At 39.5% G+C, this 21886-nt stretch overlaps 1 protein-coding gene across 1 annotated transcript in view; it reads right to left on the bottom strand.

Annotated features, from left to right (window-relative positions):
- Positions 1–1527: 1527 nt before the first annotated feature.
- Positions 1528–21886, bottom strand: part of LOC102298405 (protein tyrosine phosphatase receptor type R) — a 35702-nt gene continuing 15343 nt past the window's right edge. Inside the window, exons 4-17 of the mRNA XM_005947887.3 lie at positions 17474–17587; positions 17250–17399; positions 16290–16397; positions 14489–14611; positions 13118–13239; positions 12762–12902; positions 7981–8170; positions 7571–7655; positions 6433–6512; positions 4893–5030; positions 4602–4712; positions 4361–4518; positions 4165–4278; positions 1528–3339 (exon numbers count right to left, since the gene is read on the bottom strand). Coding sequence (XP_005947949.1) covers positions 3246–3339; positions 4165–4278; positions 4361–4518; positions 4602–4712; positions 4893–5030; positions 6433–6512; positions 7571–7655; positions 7981–8170; positions 12762–12902; positions 13118–13239; positions 14489–14611; positions 16290–16397; positions 17250–17399; positions 17474–17587 — 1728 coding nt within the window. The 3' untranslated portion in view covers positions 1528–3245. The remainder of the gene's footprint in view (positions 3340–4164; positions 4279–4360; positions 4519–4601; positions 4713–4892; positions 5031–6432; positions 6513–7570; positions 7656–7980; positions 8171–12761; positions 12903–13117; positions 13240–14488; positions 14612–16289; positions 16398–17249; positions 17400–17473; positions 17588–21886) is intronic.

Raw genomic sequence — 21886 nt, 5'->3', positions numbered from 1 at the left:
CCCTTAACGGTCTGATCCCAATGCTCCCAGTTATAGCAGCGAGATTTGTGTTTTTGTGATGTGTACTTTGAAAAGATAACTGCCCACATTGGGTTTAATAGCACTTTAACATGTACTGTACATGGTTTTCCCATTCACACAGAGAGAATATTAGATGATAATGCCAGTGTTCTTCATTACTGACATTAGTGTTGAAACCTCTGATCTCTAACAGAAAACTGAAATAGATGTCTCAATATTGTTATTTTTGTTTCACATTTTGTTCAAAAAAAAATATGTAGTTAGTCTATTGGTTCTTTAAAAAATAATTTACTGACAAATATAAGAGTCAATACTTTTTCTTTAGCTGTAATTTAGTTTAAGGAAATTTAGAAATTACTGCTCCAACACAGAGAGAGGCTTAAACAAAACTAAGGTTTGAGGTGGTGTCAAGCTTGGATTTTCTGTCTCCAACAGACCAAAAGCCAATTTTTAATTCATGTCAAACATTTAATGATAATGAGATATGTAGCCCAAATGGCTACAGTTGACAGAGGACTGCTAAAGACATCAAAAACATGTAAAAACTGTATAAAAATAAAGTTATTATTACTTTGATACACCAAAATAACATACTCACTAAATAACATAATTTACAACAGCACATCGATGTGATGACTGCACCACATTTCACATTTTTGGTATAAAGCAATATATCACACAACAGGGAACATGTCACTGCTAGACAAGGTTAACTAGATGGAGTGTAAACTCTGAGACTGAGCGGCACTAATTTCGTATTTGTGGCATCAGGAATGGCTTGTATTTTTTGACCCTGTTTTAGAAAGCCAAACTAAAATGGCAACACTCATTTTAGAGAAGACCTCTGTTGTCCTTTGCTACAGTCTGTTCATTTGAACTATGAATCATGCGAAGTTACCAAAGACCTTAAATAAAAATAGAGAGCTTGAAGTAGCTATATCAAATCCCCTTCAGTTAGGCAGGGTTCAAACTGCTGGGGGGATAGTGGGGGGGATTTCTGGGCAAAAGCTAAAATATGATTTTTTTTGTTTTTTTACACTCCCTGTGCTCTTCAGCAATCACAACCTGATTTAATTATAGATCAAATATAGGGCTGTTCGATATAACGATATATATTGGATGACAATATAAAAACATCTATCATTTCATTTTATGCTATCGTTTGTTTCGTGGTGTCACAAAATAAACTGTTTAAGGCAATATTTTTTCGTCATTTTGATGGTCACTGTAGTGGCTATATTAATTTCTTAAAGTTCTCTCTTTCTCTTATATTTAATATAACCACACTACGGACGGACAAGCGCCTGTTTAATGCGTTGTCGTTAGCAACAAAGCCATTGCGTGTCCGCTTGTTTATTTTCCACATAAACCTTTCACAATAAAGCTCAAGATCCTGTTTAGACTTTTCAAAATAAACTGAATCACGTGAAAGAGTATGCAGAGTATTTACGGATGAGAAGCAAAAAAGAGCCGTCAGGTGTTAAAAAATAAACCTTAGACTCAAACATTAAAACAGGCTTTTCCCCGCAGCACGCCGTGTAATAAATACTTACAAAGAAAACGGCGGCCGTTACAACTTATGTCTAAAAATGTATAGTTTCATTCAGCATTAAAACACTCTACTCCAGTTACACGACGCCCAGCTGGAAACACTTCACGCAAGTCGAGCTGCCCGAGATTCACAGAATTTATAGAAAATGTTAAATTTTTGTGATTTATATCGTTATCGGGACGATAGAAGTCTTATATCGGGATATGAGATTTTGGTCATATCGCACAGCCCTAATCAAAGTTTTGACTTTTAATTTAACAATTAAAAACACTACTTGTGAGATACCTTGCAAGCCACCATTTTCCATTTCCCTATGTATTTTCATTTGTTTATTTATTTATTTAATGTATTATTCATTGGTCTTTTTAAGTGTTAAGATAAAGGTGATAAAGAAAAAAAATTTTTTTCTTTTGCATTGTAAGTTACAGCTACCATATTACCCAGACTTAGCATTGCTGCCAGAACCTCTCTGGAGCTGTACTTGATGAATATTACATAAACAACTGTTAACACCACTATACAAGCTTCGCTTAGCAGCAGAATATTAGATTTAATTGGTTTAACAAAAATACTGTATTAGGATAATGCACTACTAGTTATAGCATGAGTTAAGTGGTTAGTATATATTTATCAACATTAAAGCAATAAAACTACTGGAGCTATAATTAGCCACTAATTGCTTTGCTGTACTACAAGAACTATAGCTTAGCGGAAGATTAGCATCAATCTGCTTTGTTAGCTTTTAGCATGTTGTTAAAGGTAGCCCCATTTGGGACCTCAGCAAAAGCTGGGAAACTTACAGAAACAAGAATGTAAAAGTTGCTGTTACCCCATGGGCAACCGTTGATAAAAGAATTTATTTGTTAGCTGTTTATCCATTAGCTTTCAAGCTTACATAACTACCAATGTCAGTTGTTAATGTATCTGAACCTAGCATTAGCCCTATTGATGTCAATCTAGTTTGTGTGTTTGGCATCTCTGAGAAGTTTGATGTGCAATAGTTTAATAAGTCAATGAGATTGTGAAAAAATATGAAAAAAAGAAAACCCACCAATAAATAACAGGTTAAAAAAAAGGAGCATTTGAACCTTGTCTTAGCCTAAGTGTAGGAAGTGCACTGTGACTAAATCAGAGAGTAATGAATAGCATGCTGAGGTCACAAACAGGTAAGTGTTGGTTCAACTGTACTAGAATAGTTTAACCAATGGTGCAGCTAACAGTCATTTTTCAGTAGCCATTTTTATAAAAACACCACATTACAAAATAATGAAAATGCTAGAAGACATAAACACAACAGTGTTATTGAACAATGTACCATCAGTTTCAGTAAATTGAAGTTGTTAAGTCTCCATGACAAAAGAGACATTATGGGAGAGTCTGGTTAGTTAAAACTCGATCCAACAATCGGTTGGTTAAGTGAAATGGGCGGGTCCACAGAGTTTGATGAAAAAGAAAAGATGAAAAGATACATTCCATTCTTAATAATTTGCCTTTCCCTTTTCCTTGAGCAGATTCTTCCCAGAACAGTCCTGCTTGGTTGTCCATGCTGTCCATCAAATTCCAAGGCCTCCTCCAGAATTTCCCAGACTTCCCAAAACACAGTTCACACCCGCAGAGGACTGTTTTAGCACACTTCCAGGTTAAACTTGTACCTTCGTCAGGTGGATAAACCTCACTGGCCAGTTTCTGCACATAGACGGGCTTCATATAGGCTCAAGGCATGATGGACAAACTCATACTGTTCACCTGTCTGGATCATGCCTCCTCTACATAACGGAAGAGAGAGACAGAGTTAGGAATGAGAAGCAAAACTATTTGTTTAAAACATGCAATAGGGATGAATTTAGTGCTGGCAATAAACCATAACACACCATCTGACTCTAAAGTGCAGACAAAGTCAAATTTGCAATTTATGTATCTTATGTCACTTAACAAGGCTGGGCGACATGTTACAAATCTCCAAAACAACTCCTGATGAACTCAACAAATCAAAGTCATATTCGTCCAATCATTCAAACTTTGTTATGATTACTAATAATTTAATTTAAATTAATATGTATTGGATACATGTTTAAAAAAGGTCCTCAATGAGCGCTTTAGCAACCACAAAGAGGACAAAAAACAACAACAACTAAACACTGAACATAATCATCAATGGCAAGGAAAAAAGCGACCACACAGAAAGAAAACTGCCAAAAACCAGTTTAAACAATCAATGCAACACAAAACAACTGCAGGACACTTTAAATTTCCACAAATGAGGGGGAGGGGGAAGATAAAAAATGACCACAAACTAAAACAAGACTATCACCAAAAGGTCTGAAACAACTGCAAGGATGTCAGACACACTCAATGCCTTCAAAGGGAAACCAAGAGACCACAGAGACTTAAAATGACCACAAAGACAAGCGAGGCAGCTTCAGAGTTTATGCAAAAACCATGTTTCTCAGTGACTAATGGTACTTTCTTACAAGAGCCAGTTAGAGGTTTAAATGTCAGCTTTTTAACACCCTTTGGATTGTTTTAATCATGGAAGTGAGGACCTGCAGGTCATCAGTAAAAACCTGCAGGAGTACACACACGTGTGTTACCTGTCGGCTCGGAGCTGGCAGGTGATGCCCAGTACATCCACCACTCCTTCCAGCTGTAGCTGCCGGCAGCCCATCGTCGTGGCGATGAAGCATCCCGTTCGCCCAATCCCAGCACTGCGATCAAACGAGCAGGGTGTCATTTCATAATTATATAGTAGTAACAGAACTGTCACGCTGTCGGTCAGTCTGTCAGTACCTGCAGTGGACTATAACTGGTCCCACGGTGGTGGCGGCCCGTCTGTCCGTCTCTACGTCAGTCATGAGCTGCAGCAGCGGCAGTGCTGAGACCGGGGTTTTGTGGTCAGGCCACGATGTGTACCAGTAATGCTGCACAGAGCGGGTTTGGTTCCCACACTGCATATATGAAAACATACATGACATATTAGTCCTGATTCTCAGCTCTGATGAGAACACGTTCCCTGCTGTGCAACGTGTACCTTGAGCGTGAGGCTGCGAGTGGTGTAGTGTTCGCACTCTCTGATGCTGTTCACCAACACTTCAACCTTCCCATAGATGCCTCTTTTCTCCGGCCAGTACAGAACACACTTCTACAGAGGCAAGCACAAAGACGGCATTCATTAACTTCAGCTCACCTTTCACTCCTGCTGAGCACTTTCCAGATCACTCCATTTTTGTTGCTATACACTCAGCGCCTACAACACTTAAAATCTACCCTGGCATTAAGAAGAAGCTCTTTCTTCCACAGTCTTTGCTTTTTAGACTCTTACCTCGTTCTTCTCCTTCAGTTTGGTTATCATGACAATAACTGGTGACTCCTCTTGCCAGGCCATTTGCCAGAAGTCATTCACCGTGTTCACCATAGGACCCTGAGTGGCGATGTACGCCTTATCGTCCCCCAAGTAACCCTGCAGAATGAACCAATCACACAGCAGGGTCAGCATCATTCACAGAATGATGAATATATTCCTCCACCAGGGTCTATCAGCAGCAGTAGACAAAATATACCGGGATTTCCCAAAACTTCATGAAGACATGCAAAGAAAGAACCTGTTACATTTTGGAATACATAAATAAAATAAAAACGTAGAAACCATTTTTAAACCATTTTTACACAAAGAAAAACGGCAAGAAAATGTTAGAACTGTAGATTAGTCTAAAATAAAGAACCTGAAAAACATCATAAACTTGGTTATTCAGCTGATCCATTCGCTCGTATTCACTGTTAAACAGCAGGTTAAATCTTTCATGCCTGTATATGAGCTAGTTTAATTGAACAGTGATTCAGTGTTCTCTCGCTGGCATGGCCTTTAAGGCATTTGTGAATAAAAACTTGTTTTATTTCAGGGTGCTCCTCATGCTGTCGGTTTTTAACCGACATAACTGATAACTGGATCAGGATGTGGCTAGTTCCAAACTAGCTTGAGCTAAATGTGTGCAGAGAGCAAAAAACGGTGCATTAATGACTCCAGGTGACATAACAAAAACAAACAGTAAGACCGTGCCAAACTGAATTTCAAAAACATATTTCATTTCTAAGCTTCAAATTAAAAAAAAAAAAAAAAAAAAAGTGCTGTGTTTCATTTCATAATCGCTGTTATTTTCATGTAATTGAAGTGCTTACTTATTCTGGATGAATAAGATTTTTGGTGCGTGTGTGTGTAGTAGGACAAAGAAATTAAACAGCCTCGGTTGTCTCATGAGGCCCGCCGCTTTAAACTGTTTCAGTGGTGTTTCCTGACAGGAAGATAGTCTATTGTGTGGAAGTCTGAGAGCGACATTACAGACTTCTACAGGCAAATACTTTCACTGTGTAGGTCGACGAGGAGCCAGAAGAAAAAGAAAAGGCTGTTTACATTCCAGATGAGTGATAATGACAGCCTGCTTGCTATTTTTTCTAAGGTTTAGAGAAGATTTAACAAAACAAATGTCATCATTAACTGGACTGAAAAGTTTTTCAAAACCTGAGTAAGTACGAAAATGTCTCCCAGAATAAACACAGCAGCTGAGAGCTAGAACAAAAAAAAAACAGGAAATACAAGTAAGCCAGGCAAAAATAAATAAATAATACTCAGAGTACAATTTGTTGTTATGCAACTGATCTACAGAAAGAACATGAAAATACAGATGAGTCGATCAAAACAACACAAACAGCAAAGAAAACACAATAAGCTAATTGTCTGGAAAATAATGAATAGAATTTTTTTTTTCAGAATAGAAAAAGGAAAATAAATGAAAACAACAAGTATGTTAAGTATTAGTTCATAAATCGATTGCTTGGACTGCAGGACAGTTTGTGCCGTTACCCACCCGTATGTAGTTAGCATTGATGTAGGTGCTCAGCAGGTCGTTGGAGCTCTTTGACTTTAGGATCACTCTGGAATGAGGGTCTAGGAAACATACCAAGGACAGGAGATGAGGACACAAGGAAAGGTACAAAGGAGAAAACTAACGAGAATAGTTTAAATTAAGCTCAAAAAAAATTCTGAGGATAAGTATCACTTTTAATCGGCACCTGAATTTTGAAACTCATGTCTCAAAGTTTACCCAGTCTTGTTTTCTTTATCTGAGAAATATTGTGTAAATCAAACTTTTACTGTCAGTCAATCATCTTAAACTTTTAGTACACACTTTAATTTTCTCTAATCTTGATTATTGCAATTCACTTTTCATATGCGTCACTTCTAACACCTTATCAATGCAGCTGACCTCTCCAATCACCTAACCAGGGTCATCTAACAGTCCCTCGCTATCATATTAAAACCAGAGGTGACCGTGCTTTTAAACTGTAGCTCCCAAACTGTGGAACCGCCTTCTTCAGACTATAAGGTCACCTGACTCTGTTATTTGTTTGAAATGTCTGCTGAAAACTTATTTTTAGGTAAAAGCTGAGGCTTCAATATAGTCCTAAACAAGCCAATATATGATGACAGTGGATATCTACCTATAACATCTAGGGTTGGTAGAGTCCTATTGCAGGTTATGTTTTAACGTTTGGAGCACATTTAAGAACAACACAGAATGTGGAACAGAGGAAAGTCTGATTGACAGCAGCTCTAGGTGAGCATTCCTTTCTCTTGATTGGTCGGAAGGAAGGAACAGTGCTGTATTGATAACCCCACCCTCCTTCCAAAGCACGGCTACACAAACCAAAAAGTAAGTAAGTGTGTGTGTGTGTGTGTGTGTGTGTGTGTGTGTTACATAATGTCTTAATCAGGATAAGTTCCTGGCCGACAGTGTGAGAACAAACTGTGCTCAGAGGAAAATGTATTGTTCCGTCTGCTCATGGGGAAGAGGGAGGTGCGATAATAGCTGTCCTTGCGGTTGTTGGCCTTTGACACTAAGTCCCGCCTACATAATAAAGCAACTTCCTGGTTCATCAGGAAATCAGAGACTGGGATTGTTTTGGAAGTATTTCTAACTCCATAGCAACACTGAGAATACTCACTGGGCAATATGGTCTTATATCTGTTCTTGGTCCCATGATTCGGAATATCCAGCTCCTTGGGATCTATGAAGTTCATTGGGATTTCCTGAGATTTTAGGAAGACAAGTTTCAATTTTATGGCACATTTCTTACCCAGATTAAAACACAATGCACTTTACATGAGTATTATTTCAACTTGACTTGGTTAGCTAATGATCTTTGTAAATGAAGAAAATGCAATGCCTTTCTCTTCTCATTGCAAGAAACTGCTGCTGATTTTCTCACATAGAGCTCTAAAATCCATTATAAAGCTGTTCCAGCTATGAACTTGAGGGCATTATGAAAGACTGCATCACTGCATGTAAATCAGCCCTTCAACATTTCAGTGTGTCCCATCAAAAACCCAACCAAAGCATGAAATTCGGGCTCACAGCGAACTCTGCGTACAGCCTGTGGGTGTTGTTAACGATGTCGCGCAGCTGCTGTCGGGTGAGCGGCCGGCCAGCCGACAGCAGGTACTCCCTGGCCACTGCCTCCCTGGGGGTTACCACAGCGACGTTAAGGGGCTCCACAGTGCCGAGAGCAGACATGTCCAAAACCAGGGAGACATTAGAGCCACGTCTGCAGAGGAAGGATGGGAGGGAAGAGACAAAGACAGCTTTTGTTAAAAAATGGAAGGGCTGATCACGCGAACGAGTTCCCTTCCTTCCTACATTTTTATTGCACTTCTCTGGTTTGCTGGTTGAGTTTCAGTTTGGCTTGGTCAATTTTAAGGTTTTTCCTGACTCGGAGTTTGCAATTTGATAAACAAAAATCCCCCTTAATGCTTCAGACAATAATTTAACACAAAGAAAAACCAAAACTGGTTGAAAACAATTTTTGTTTACTTTATTTTACAACAGCAGTGATTTAACCTCGGCTCTTACTAAAAACTCTGTTTGGTCTGACAAACTCTTGCTTTCATAAGGAGACAACGCTCTTCCAGCTGATAACAAACCACCGAACCCAACATCAAAGAAGTTGTCGTGTTTAAAATGGTTTGCTCCATCTGACAAATCACTCACTTTAAAAGCTCAGTCTCATTCCTCCTGTACATCTTCAAACCAAAAATTCAGTTTTAAAATAATTAACTGCTGTTCACCGTCATCATGACTCCACACAATCTGGTTTTACGTATGTAGGGGAAACCACCGCCAACCTCAGCAGGATATATGGTTCAAAGAAGGATTCATTCACTTCTGGGGCTCAAACCCGGTCACAGACAGTCTGTTTGATGAATTGTTATCTTCCCATTGTAACAAAAATATAGTCAATTATTTTACGTTCAGGGAATCTGATCTGTCTGGTGACTGACCATTTGCCAATTACAAAGTAATGCAATGACATATTCCTGCAGTCTTGCTAATCAACAGCTAGCCAACAAATGTTAGCTTATTCGCTAACATTCAAGTCAAGTGCCAAGAGAGCTCTGAATTATACACCGGGGAAACCAAACAACTTCTGCTTAAGCAGATGGCACAACAGGATTCAGAAGTCAATTATTACAAGATGAGGATGTGCACATGGTGGACTGGAAGGAGCACTGGGTTGACTGGGCTGACAAGGACGCCCATTTTTATGAAAAGGGGACATCTCTGAACCAATGAGGGGACCTAATGGTCACAGCAGCCAAAAAAGCTGGGGTGCAGCCATCTCCCTCACAGTTTGCATGGTAATTGCTTATGAAATGGCACTTGCGGCTCATGGTTAGGCACTGGAGCTGGTTTCAGTTGTTATGCGGCTTTATGGTTTATAATGTAGGGAAACCTGCAGTCAGCTGACTGAAAAAGTTACTTTGATGAGTGATGAAATATTTCTTCCTGGATGAATATGCAGCATCCAGATGAACAGACAAACATCCACCTATTGACATGAAAGTCTGGTTTTATAAGACTCATTAAAACATGATTTTTCAATAATTCATGATAATTTTATGAATATTTTCAATTCAAACTGGAACTTTTCATACTTCGTGTACTTTGGTTTTACTTGCACATCTCTGGTTGTTGCCTCCTTGATATTAATTACATGCTGCATGCATTCTTCTGTCTAAAACATGGGGTGCTGCCATCCCGTCCAGTGCAGACATATCTGGCTAAATAACCAATGCATTTTACGTTATTCAAGAATCTCGTGATAATCCCTAAATAAACAAAGGAAATTCTTTAATGACAGCAGATTAATAACCAACACAAACTTCATGTTGAAAGAGCAGAACTGCTGAGCTGAACTCGGACATTTTCTGTGTCACAAAAGTGTCGGAACAAAAGGCCGAGAGGTACAGAAGACAAGGTGTGCTTTGATGGGGTTCATGTGGGTGGACTCTCTTCGTCTGACTACGTGTCAGCCAGTTTCCTCTCCAGGATGCTGCTACTTCCAGTTTGTCTGATTGGCGATTGGCTGCCATCCAGAGTGGACAACGCACACACAGACACACAAGTGAGACACAGACACCGAGAAAAACATCCTGTTCTCACTCAGAGCCCGAAATCTTCCTTCCTTTTTTTACCTTAAGGAACACTGTACGTTTAATTACCTCGCTCTGATGTAACCAGAACAAAATGGCCTCCGAGGTCTGAGTGTGATTTAGCGGAAGACTTAGGAGCAGCAGATAAAGCCTTAAGTGCTCAACGTCAAGCCGAGGCGCACAAAGATGTTTTCTCTTCAGTTATGAAACTACTTAAGGGGGGGAAATGAGCCTCAGCCAAGTTTGAAGGCGACAGCAACTGTATGAAAATGTAAGTCGGCATTCTCTCAACACGTCTGACTTAGAAAAATGAGGTCAAACTAATTTACTCAAGCAAATCCAAGCGTCTCACAACTAAATCAAATTCAAATTTTATGAATTTAAATGCGTCTTATGTAACTAATGTGCCGAAGGGTGACTTTTTAAGGCAAAAGCATCATCATATTACTGAAACGATATGATGATAAAAACCTACAAAGATGTGAGATAAACTTTAGGCACACCTGCCAATGTTTGCCAAGCTTTTACTCTTTTAAGGTTTGTATTAAGATATTTATGATATCTAACAAAGGGACAAATTGTTGAAAAGAGTGAGTCAGTTTAAGTAAGTGTACACGTTATATGGCACAGGTTGGGAACACAAGAAGACCAAAACTTCACCAGGACTACGGATTCACAATCCTACCGCTTTAAATTTATTAGTAATCTGATAATTCAAAGGTAAGGTGGCAAATTCTTTCCACTCGAGGCGATTCATGTTAAATGCCTGTCCACACAGAAAGTGATTTAGTTGTTGGAGAACGCTTCGAGCTGTTGGTTATCCGCTAGCAGGGATGCCACGCTCCTGCTGAGGAGGTAATCAGCAGGACTCTTTGGTCCCACTCAGAGTTGATAAATTCTGTAATTCAAGATCCACCAACTTCACCTCCACAGCAATTAGTTTGTTTACAAGGCTCAGAGTTTCAGATACTTCCCATCAGACAGGCCAAAGAATCTGATTTAGTGGAGAAGAAACCAGTAAAACTCCAGAGCCTACTTCTGCCTTGCCAAATATATTGCACTCCACTTGGGAGAGAAGTCTGCATTATGAAGCTGGAGGTGTCATTAATCACAGCTTTGTCAGCCAGAAGAATCTCTACTGCAAGCTCAAAATGACTTTATTAGGTCTAAGGAAAGAAAACATCAGAGTTTGGGTTAAAGACGCCCTGTATAATCAGGAACTAGCCCTTTATCAACTCCATCAGACGCAGACAGCTCCTGGAGCGAGGTCTCAGCGCACACACAGGATGGACTGAGGGGACAAAGAGGGGTTGTTTTAAACTTTCAACTTGAGACCAAGAATAAAAATGCGTTCATAAGAATCAGTTTATGACTGTGGAAACCTGAACTAACAATACACACCTCACAGCTCCAAGCCTGAGACAAGTGTGGAAGTGTCCGACGGGACCCCTCTATTCATATAAACACCAGCCTAAGGACCTGCTGAGTCCTCTCTGATAGATATGAACACACACTCTGCAGACTGATTACAGAGGAAACTTACGTCACTGTCTAAATGCAAGCCTTCGGTACTGATAAACAGGCAGACAATATATTAAAAGGGAAAGCTGAACCCTTCACCCCTATAGTGAGGGGGATCTCCTGGCTCCGCTCTGCGGTGCCCTGCAAAGCCACTTGTACCCTTAGAAGGAAGGGTTGCTGCAAATCACTTTTATCCTACGACAACATTTCTATCCTGATGGGAGCGGTCTCTTCCAGAATGATAACGCTTCTCTCCAAAGGCTACAAGGGCTCACTGAGTGGTTTGAGGAGGCTGAATATGATGCGAATCAAACACTATGGCCTTTAAAGTCAACAGATCTTAATCCAGTTCAATCCCAAATTTAACATCACAGCTATAGAGCAGCTAACACCATCAAAAGCAACAGCTTACAAAAGTGTTTGCATTTTATAATCAGGAAATAGACGGTACCCAGCTTCAAAGAGGTTTTTCTTCTTTTTGCACAGTTTGTGTCAAACTTGCCAAACACATTTCTCGTGCTTCCAAGTCTTTAGTAACAGCGAGAGTAAATGTTAAGACTCCATGAAATGAGACTGAAAAAAATAAACTAATCATGGATTTAATGTTTCCACCACACTTTCCACCTTGTGTAAGCACATCTGTTCAAAGGCTCATTGTGAGCACGTACACAGCTCAACACCTGCCTGCTCCAACAATCACAGGTTAGAGGTTACGCTACTCCACACACCCACACACACACACACAGAGCGCGTTCTTCCTCTCACAAACACTGAGTGCTCATTAGATACATTTCCATCTGAATATTAAAAAAAAAAAGAAATAAATAACATACAGGCTTCATTGCCATTTGAAATTCAGTAGCTTTTTGATCTTACAATATTTTATAATTAAAAAATTCCCATTTTAATTCATCCAGATTCCAGATGCTTTTACATAAGACTGTAGATATGTGTGCTACCACACAGCTGAAACTGTACTGAACCTCTACTGGGCGCACGTCACTGTGACCGGGTCCTACAGTTACTAGTCTGGTTTTATTTAAGGTGATGTCTTTTTCAGGAACAGGCTCTCTTTTTTCAGTCCAAACCACATTCAGCACAACAGAAGAGTTCAGGTCTTAAAGTGTGATGTTCATGTTTGGTACCGGTGTTTTTTCAACATTACAATCCAGAAGAAATTCTTACCTTTCTTGAAGTCCTGCAGCTGGTTTCATCCTGAAGGGGGAGGGGCAGGGCTTCAGCTCGTTATTGGATGTAACTGGGGTCACGCTGGGTGGGGGTGTGTGGTTGTTGCTACCAATAATTGGTACAGGTGTGGGGGCGGGGCTATGAGGAAAAAATAAAGTAAATTAAGCCTAGACTGATTAAAAACTATCAAAGCAGCAAGCTGTGGAGCTCCTTAAGATCATTCCCATTATGAACATCTGCAGATGTTATGCAGCTGAGAAGTCCCGACTTTTAATCAGATTATCACTTTATTAAAACTCAAACAGAAACTACCAAAGCATCATGGGAAAAAGTCTGTGGCTAAATAAAATAACCTTGGCAGGGGGACGACAGGTGGACCGAGGCGATGGCAGGCTGTGATTGGCTGTCGCTGGGGAATGGGTGTGGCTACAGCAGGCAGGAGCTCAGCTTGGACCATGCTTCCTGAAACGATCACCTGAAACACACACACACTCGTTAAGTTGCATTCCTGAGCTAACCTGGCTGTTTTAAGCTGGGCATACACTAGCACTTTATATAGCCTCTGTAGGAATTATATCTCACTTATCTTAACTGCACTACTTTATAGCTCTGTGTAAATAATCATTCTGTACATACGATAATTTTTAACCCTACAACTGTTTACAACTTGCATAGTTCCCATTTCTGTATAGCTGTATATCTCAGATTTCTGTAAAGTTATTTATTTCATATTCTGTATAGTTTTTCATATTTATATCCTGTACATAGCTTGTACTCACTACAGCCTGTACATACTTATAGTTATAGAATATTCACAACATACTTCATACCGTGTACATTATAACATACCATAATAGACCCATTTCTGTAATATACTCACATATCTATATTATTGCTAATATATATTGTAATATATCTATATCACTAAAGCACTTCTGGATGGATGCAAACTGTATTTCATTGCCCTGTACCTGTGCATGTGCAATGACAATAAAGTTGAATTCTAATTCTAATTTTTTCAGTCATGTTATTCGGCTCGGGTTCGTCAGTCACGATGCGTGGTCTCACACTATACAGCACAATGCTCTGATGCGACCGGAGTGCTCACACTATGCGTCCATAACATGAAGCTTATAACACAAAATCTGTCTCTTGGTCTCCCTCTGTCTCTCACTCACACTCACACACTCACACACACACACACACACACACTTTGCTAAATTGCTAAAGAAAAACATTGATCAGGCAGCTGCAACTCAGCAGTAATGTCCATCCAACTCTTTTCACGGTTGGTGCAGTCGTGATAAATTTGTGAGGCCAGACCGAAAAGGCTCGGATGAGCTTGCCAAAGTTCTATAAGTTGTGCTTTCATCACTTGTGTCCAGATCACACGCTGCACTGCCGTGCTGCTCTACCTTCCTGCTTCCATTTCTGTTTGCGAGTGCGCATTGTGAGAGGCTGCATTGACATCCTCACGAGTGCCGACAGGATTTCAACCAGGTTTGATTTCTTGCGACCCTGCGATTGTTGATCGGGAGTTGGTCGTGAGGTGTTAATCACTTCTCATCACCCCATGTATACTACACGATGCACGACACACGATAAAGGCGAAACTCGGGCCGATCCCCAAAACGGTCGCACGACTGAAAAATCCACTCAAAATGGAGCAAAAATCGCACAGTGTATGCCCAGCATTAAACAAGCAGTGGGAGTGTGGTGGTGACCTTGGTGCCCTTTGACCTCTGGGTGGGGTCTGGAGGTACTGTCGGGGTTAGATGGAGGTCAGGGGGTGGAGCTTTCAGCTGTCTGTCAGAAACCTGCACCTTCTCTTTCATTCGGTACAAAACCTGGAGGGAAAAAAGAAAGAACGATCGAGGTCGTTGCTGCAGAGCGTGAAGGATGGAGCTCGTTCAGATCAGGAACCTGAAAATGTTCTGATCCCAGATGTGAACATCCAGGATTTGCATGCTGGAAAAAAACAAACAAAAAAACAACAGGAACCTTCTACAAAAAAAAATACACTTAAGGATAAATGATGATGTCATTTATTGGGTTTTTTTAACATTGCATTTTTAGTCTCTTCTATTTGGTTCTTTTTTTTTTTTTTTTTTTTTTTGTTTTTTTTTTTTTTTTTTTTTTTTTAGGAGTAATTTTTTTTTGTTTTACCTTCCTGTGGGCCATAATTATTTTATTAAGTTTTCCACTGACTTTTTTCTATGTCTTCTATCAGCTGTATTTAATAACGTCTTGCTTTGTGCTGGTTGACTGATTTTCTTATATATTCTCTGTTTACTGTGTTTAATTTATTTTATATAGTTTCTTATGTCTATATATATATTTTTTATATTCTTTATTATATTAATATTATTTTTTTAAATATATATTTGGGTTGACTTGTGTATTTCCTTCCCATTATTTTTTATTTTCTATTTATTGTATTCAAATGCTGTTTTATTTCCCCCACTCTATTTCTTTTTCAAATACTGGAAAGTGACATTTGTATTCTTAGATTTTTAATATATTACAGTTTTATTCTATTTTATCATCCTTTTATGTTATTCTTATTTTAATGTATTTATTGCTTTGTTTCTTTTGAGGGTTCACTGGTGAGTTTCTGCTTGAAGAGCAACAAAATTTGTCCAGAGGAAAAACAATTTACTTCTTTCTTTTTTGTTTTTAAATATAATATTAACAGGTTTTCATTCCATTTTTGTTCTGCTTTTGGTCTGTTTGTTGGATCTGACATAAATCTGCTAAACCTGTGAATATTGGAACATTGTAGAAAAGGAAGAGGAGAAAAAGGGGAATATAACAGAATACAAAAAGGCCGAGGCATGCGGAGGTTTGTGTGTGCAGGTGCGCCTTCATGTGGACAAGATGTGACGTGCAACTTTTAAATATTAGTGACTATTTTGTGTTTGCTTTAAAAATTATTTGTTGTTCATATGCATATGATTATGTGATTTTATTTGTTTCTTCTTTCTATTTTGGGTTTATTAATATTTTTTGTCATTCTAAAAAGATTTATTTATTTACATTTGTTTTTTATAACTTTTTATTTTCTTTTTGTATTTTGGGGAGTGACTTTGTAATCTTATTTAATGTGTTTATTAAGTTTTGTTTGTCTCTTTTGTTTGTAATTTTTTCAGATCTTTATTATTTCTAAGAATGAATTATTCATGAATTTGTTTTCTTTCTTTCTTCTTGGAGAATTCATTCATTTACTTTGAAGGCTTCATATGTTCTTCAGTAACTCTCTGACCTAATTACATGTAAGTCAAAGTGCTTGAAAGAGTTCTTGTTAACTGGTTGATTGGATTTACTGATGTGGCAGCTGAGGATTGTGAACCCAGATTTGAACCCAACATCGACTAATTAGATTAGCAAATCTTCTATCTTCTTTCACTGTGGGATATAGGACAAGTTTTTATGCTAACTTTATACACATTAGTGAGTGAGTGTCCAGTCTTGCATATTTACAAAAAACAAACAAACAAAAAAACAAAACAAAAAACACACATTTACCATCAAGCAGGTGATGACGATGACGAATACAGTGAAGAAGAGGACGACAGCATAAAAGCCTTCTCTGCTCCACACGTGGTCCCTCTGCTCGCCCTGAAGGACGTTTTTCTACAGAGGAAACGAAATTTAAAATCCAGTTTGTGATCATCTGTTCAGGATTTGCTTTATGACCTCCTCACGGTCTGTGTTAGGCTGTGAAGGTGGGAGGCAGATCTGAAGACGTTCAGTCCATCATGATCTAATATTTCCCAACAGGCCTGCATCTGTCAGCTCGCACTTCCTGAGAATATCGGATTTCAAAAAATTTTCACAAAATTATTGAAGCTATTCGTCCAGCATATGTGAACACAGTTTTTGTTCTTCACAGTGATTTTACAGCCTTAAGCTGCATTCATACTTGACCTTTACTTTAATTAAAGTTTATTAGATTTACAGACTCCGGTTTTGTTTTGTTTATTTTTGGTAGCACGTTTTCCAAAACAGTGGCTCCAAATTTTTTGCACAGTACTTTAAAGATCACCATAAAGAAGATATTATAGGAGCTGGCATACAGTCAGAGATTAATAACCTCTGACTGAATGTTGTCACTGCAGTCAGAAGTCTGAGAGCATTCGATATTCAAAAACAGATTTTTGGTGGATTACTCCTTTAACGCAGCCTGATTGTGGGCATCTGCTTCTCACTGACACCTGTGGGAAGTTTCTGATTTGTTGCTGTAATATCGCCACAGAAGAAGAACTGCGTTAGTCACAGCTGCGACTGTGAGTGATAATATTAACTTAACGTATAAAGCTGCTCCGCTCCTCATCTGGCTGATCGATGGCGCTTTAATAGTTCTATTAAACTTTCAAGAGCGGCGCTCTGCCCTCTAATAATCTCAATCCATCCTCCCTGCCTGTCTCCATGGCAACTAATGGGGATGCTTAACAAGAAACACACACACACCACACACACACACACCTCAGTGGAGACCTCGGTGATGCCAAAGTGTCCCAGGTGGCGATGAAGCACCCTGACGTTCAGTGATTGGATGACCTCCTCGGCGGGGCGGGGCTCGGAGATCCCCAGCCTATCGGAGGACACAAACAGCTCGATGCCATTCTTCTTCTCCTGTAAGAGATGTCTGTCAGTCAGGCAGTCAAGTGAACAGCGGGTGAGCAGCGGGTGATCGACTGGCATCTTACATTCAGCTGGTTGATGTGGACGTGCCCCACAGGAACGCCCAGCGCTGCCGCTACACCCTCCCGAAACCACCGAAGAAGACTGACGTTCAGCCTTCTCACATCCACAGCCAGGTACTGAGAGAGAGAGAGCGAGAGAGAGAGAGAGAGCGAGAGAGAGAGCGAGAGCATTATGACACAAAAAAAAATAAAATAATGTTCCATTTATTTAAAAGAAACTAAATTTTTGCATCGTTCAGTAGGAATTCATAGCAGGCCAAAAATCAAACCTCAGCAATCACAGACCGCCTGATGTCGGCTGATGCTGTTTCCAAAGTCTTGGGGGTAAGGCCTAAACCGGACCCATTTGTGTCGTTTAATGCAATCATCTCACCCAAAAATAACAAAAAAAACCCAAAAAAACAAAAAAAAAACAAACCCCAAAAAAACCCCAAAAAAACAAAAAACACAACAACAACAAACATAGCTGCCCTGCGCTTAGATGCATAATTATTGTACCAACAAACCATCTGAAGAATCTAGTTTTGGTGAGTAAAAGTCTAGAAACTGTAAAACTATATTTTATGGACGCATTTGCCCGATAACCCCAAAAGTCATAGCAGCCAAAAAAAACTCTACTGATGCAGCCGTGCTAGGATATTAAATCTAGCCAAAAATATCAAACAGCAAATATCAAAAAAGTCATGCAAAAAACAAAAATGCCAACACTGGAGCTTTACAGCGAGTCCACGACCAGTCCAAGGCCTGAAGCCTGTCGATTACATACTGCAACCCCAGGTTCTGAGAACACGGGTGCAGCCGTCTAATACAAAGAGACCAAAAACATGTCATGACAGTTTTGCACTGATGGGAGGACACCGTGAAGCAGATGGGAAAGTTATGCTAATCTGAACTTTGATGCAGTATGATGGACGGGACTATGAATGCGAGAACAGGACATTATTAGCTGAAGGCGGTCACCGACACGAGCTGAGCTGGAAACTAAAACTTGGAATTCAGCTGAAAAACTCCTGCAGACATCACCTGATTATACAGCGCACAGTTTTCGTGATTTTTTCAGATTTGAAATTATTGCATCGTGAATGTGTGTTTAAAGGGGAGAAACAGAGTATTCAGCCAGTCGTGCTTTACTGTACTCTCTTTTTCTCCTTGGTCTGGCCAAAATAACAAAAATAACAATAAAAAGCAAAAAAAGAATGACAGCTCTGAACTGAAGATCAGTCCCGACTCCGACAAATAAAACTGGAAAAGAAAACCTAAATAATCACCATGCTGGATCTCCTGCCTCTCCTTAGGAGGAGAGACTTTTGTTCTGTGGCTTCATCACCAAACAGATCAAATCATCCCTCCATCGCCCATCCTGTTATTTTATCTCTCTGTGCTCTCACCCTCCTCCTCCGGTTTGGCTCCTCTGGTTTTCCCAAAAGCCGCTCAGCTTCCAGAAAAAGTGATATGACAGACGCTAATGAGTCACTGAAGTTTACTGCAATCTGTGTGCAGAGAGAGCCAACAGGAAGTGCTTCTTTGGATGAAGACTGACGAGTACACAGACAAAGAGCTGTTTGGTTTAAGTCTCTCATTTCAAAGTAAACTTTATATTTAAGGGAAGTGAAGGTTCAGATTTATTGACTTTAAATCCACTTATCAAATCCAAATCCTCCCAGATCCCTCAATGATCATCTCCAGTTGTAATCATTTGCAAACATTACAGATAGATGCAGTTGGCTCAGTTAACAGCAGTTTATAGACCTGAGCTACTTCAGTAGGGACGGTGGGGCCAGCGGGGGCTTTGTGTGCTGTGGATCAGTTTGACTATGCAGGCAAAAGAAATACTGCTGTCCTTGTCATCTCACACCTGTGCTGAGACACTACAGAGAGCGACAAGCTGAACACACTCATAAGTGCTGCCGCTGCCCTAACATCACACTGTGCTTGCTTGTATGTGCATGCGTGTGTGCGTGCTTGTGTGTATGTGTGCGTGTGCATGCTTGTGTGTGTGCGCGCGTGTGCATGCTTGTGTGTGTGCGCACATGTGGGAGGTTGTTTACTAATGGCTAAAACAACCTGTTCTGCTGCCACTTAATTCAATATGAGGAACAAAAAGCAGAGGCACACAGCTGATGTTATTATCCAACTGCGTCTGGTTGCAGCTCGTTCTGTTAAACAAACATCTCGAGAGACACAAAAACACAAACGCGTAACCCACTATTGCAGAACTGGACGCCACTAACCAACCGATGTCTGCTCTATAAAGGTGAGCAAACTGAAAAATACCAAAAAAAAAATGCTCAAATTAAAGCAGTTTGTTGAGAAACTCATTTAACTTTCACCAACTGACAAACCAAACCAGATGTTTAGTCATAGATGATAAAGAAAATGAGAAACCTACGAAGCTCGAGTCACCACAAAACAGAGAATCAACGATACAAAACAAACCTCTTTGTTTAAAAAAACGTCAAAGAAACCATCATGTTTATGCCTCAGAAATCAGCTTCACCTGCTGACAAACCAAAGTATTCAGTTTTCTGACGTGAACAGCTACACAAAATGAAAAATCTCAGATTTAAGATGTTTAAACTTCTTCAGTAATCAAAATAAAATGTTTCTCTGAACAGTTTGCTGAGACTTAGCTTCACAGGCTGAAAATCTCAAAACTCTTACTGGCTCAAATAACCAGAAAAAGAGAAAGAAGATAAAGATGAATCTTCAAAATTGTAAGTTTGATATTAACAAATTAAAAAGTTCTCAATAAGAACCACTTCATTTTCCTCAGTGCTTTAAAATGCCTGGAATGGTCACCCAGTGAACTAAATACCTTCAGATTATTGACAAACTGTTTCAATGTGAAGAATGACTCATCAGCTGAGTGAAAGTTAAACAGAGAAACTGTCAAATACAGAAAGAAGCTCACCGAAGTTCATCCTCAGAAGCAGCTGCAGTCTTAAATGGATGTCAGTGAAAGAGGAAAAAAAAAAAAAGCAAACCACCAACAACACCTACACAACCTTACCGAGCAAACATGCAAACATTGTTGATCCTCGCCGACTGCCACAGGAAGCTTTTCACTGAATGAACAGACACATACACAGAGGCAGACGATGCGCCTAGCAGTCAGGGCTCAGGGACTTTTCGCTCCATTTCCTGATCTTGTCATTCCCTGATCTCTCATTGGCTTAGAGGAAGAGAGAGCTCAACCTGCTACCTGATTGGCCGTTGTCCCAGTAATGCCATTATCCCGCTGTGCTTCCTGTCGAGATCAGGTGCTATTTCTGTCCCCCCCACCACACACACACACACACACACACGTACGTTAATAACAGCTAATAGCCTCCGGTCAGGTGGGAAAGGAATCCAATTTGGTTCAATGAGAAAAATCGGAAAGAGGGGGAGGCTAAAGTAGTGCAGATAAATAATAAAAACATAAAAATATTTAAGAGTTGGAGAAGAGGAACAAGAAAAAGTGCAGGAAAAAACAAACTCAAAAGCAAAAGCAGGAAAGGGAAAAAGGGCAGTAGGGCATTAAAATCAATCAGAGCAGCAGCGATTAGGCAGCTAATTGAGTAGTTGATTAACAGAGAAGTAATGCAGCTATTTTAAGTAAATAAACAGAAAAGCCAATTAAAGTAATCACTGTGGCCTCTGAGGAACTGACAGACTTTTGACCTCTTTAGGGAGCTAAGTGAGCTGGAGTTATTCCTATAGTCCTGCTGAAAGAAGCATTTAGGAAAACTTTCTTAAATAAAATATAGAAAAAAAACATTACACCATGGAAAATAAGTAAAAGTACACACTTTGCAGAATCATATACTGTACGTCTTATTAGTGGATCTGATGTGATACATAAAGAATCAATTATTATTAATTATATAAAATAATCATGATGTGAATCAGTAAAGAGAATGATTGGTTGCTGCCCTATAAATAAGTAGGTTACCATTTCATTAAACAAATGGTTTATCATTAAGTGGCAACCTCAATGCACGTAGAATTACGAAAATTATCGAAAAACTGCAGTTCCCCCAATGTCCACCAGAGGCTTGAGCAGTGAAATATATGTAACCTACATGGAATGTCCACTCAAAACCGGTTCACAACAAATTGGCGCTTTCGAGAGTACGTTTGCTGCTATGTGATTCAGCTAATAACACAAGGATTTCATCATTTGTGAAGCCACGCTGAAAATAATCAGCAACTTGTGCATTCATGACTGGCTATAATACTGGTAGCTTAGCTGTAGCATTTGTTTTCTTACCGTATTGGTCCATTTGATCGACCTTTGTTGTTATTATTTATTTTATTTTATTTTCAGTTGTTACAGATGGGACAGACATGACTGGGGGATGGGAAAGGGAGAAAGAAAGATGAAGGAAAAGAAAAACAGAGGGGAAGAGGGACAGTGAGAAAGGGCACTTAAAA

The sequence above is a fragment of the Haplochromis burtoni genome, unplaced genomic scaffold (genome assembly GCF_018398535.1).
Source record: "Haplochromis burtoni strain Fernald_Lab_line unplaced genomic scaffold, NCSU_Asbu1 Contig_559, whole genome shotgun sequence".
Taxonomy (NCBI): Eukaryota; Metazoa; Chordata; class Actinopteri; order Cichliformes; family Cichlidae; genus Haplochromis; species Haplochromis burtoni.
Note: the sequence above shows the minus strand (reverse complement) of the source record. Positions and strands in the feature narration are given on the sequence as shown.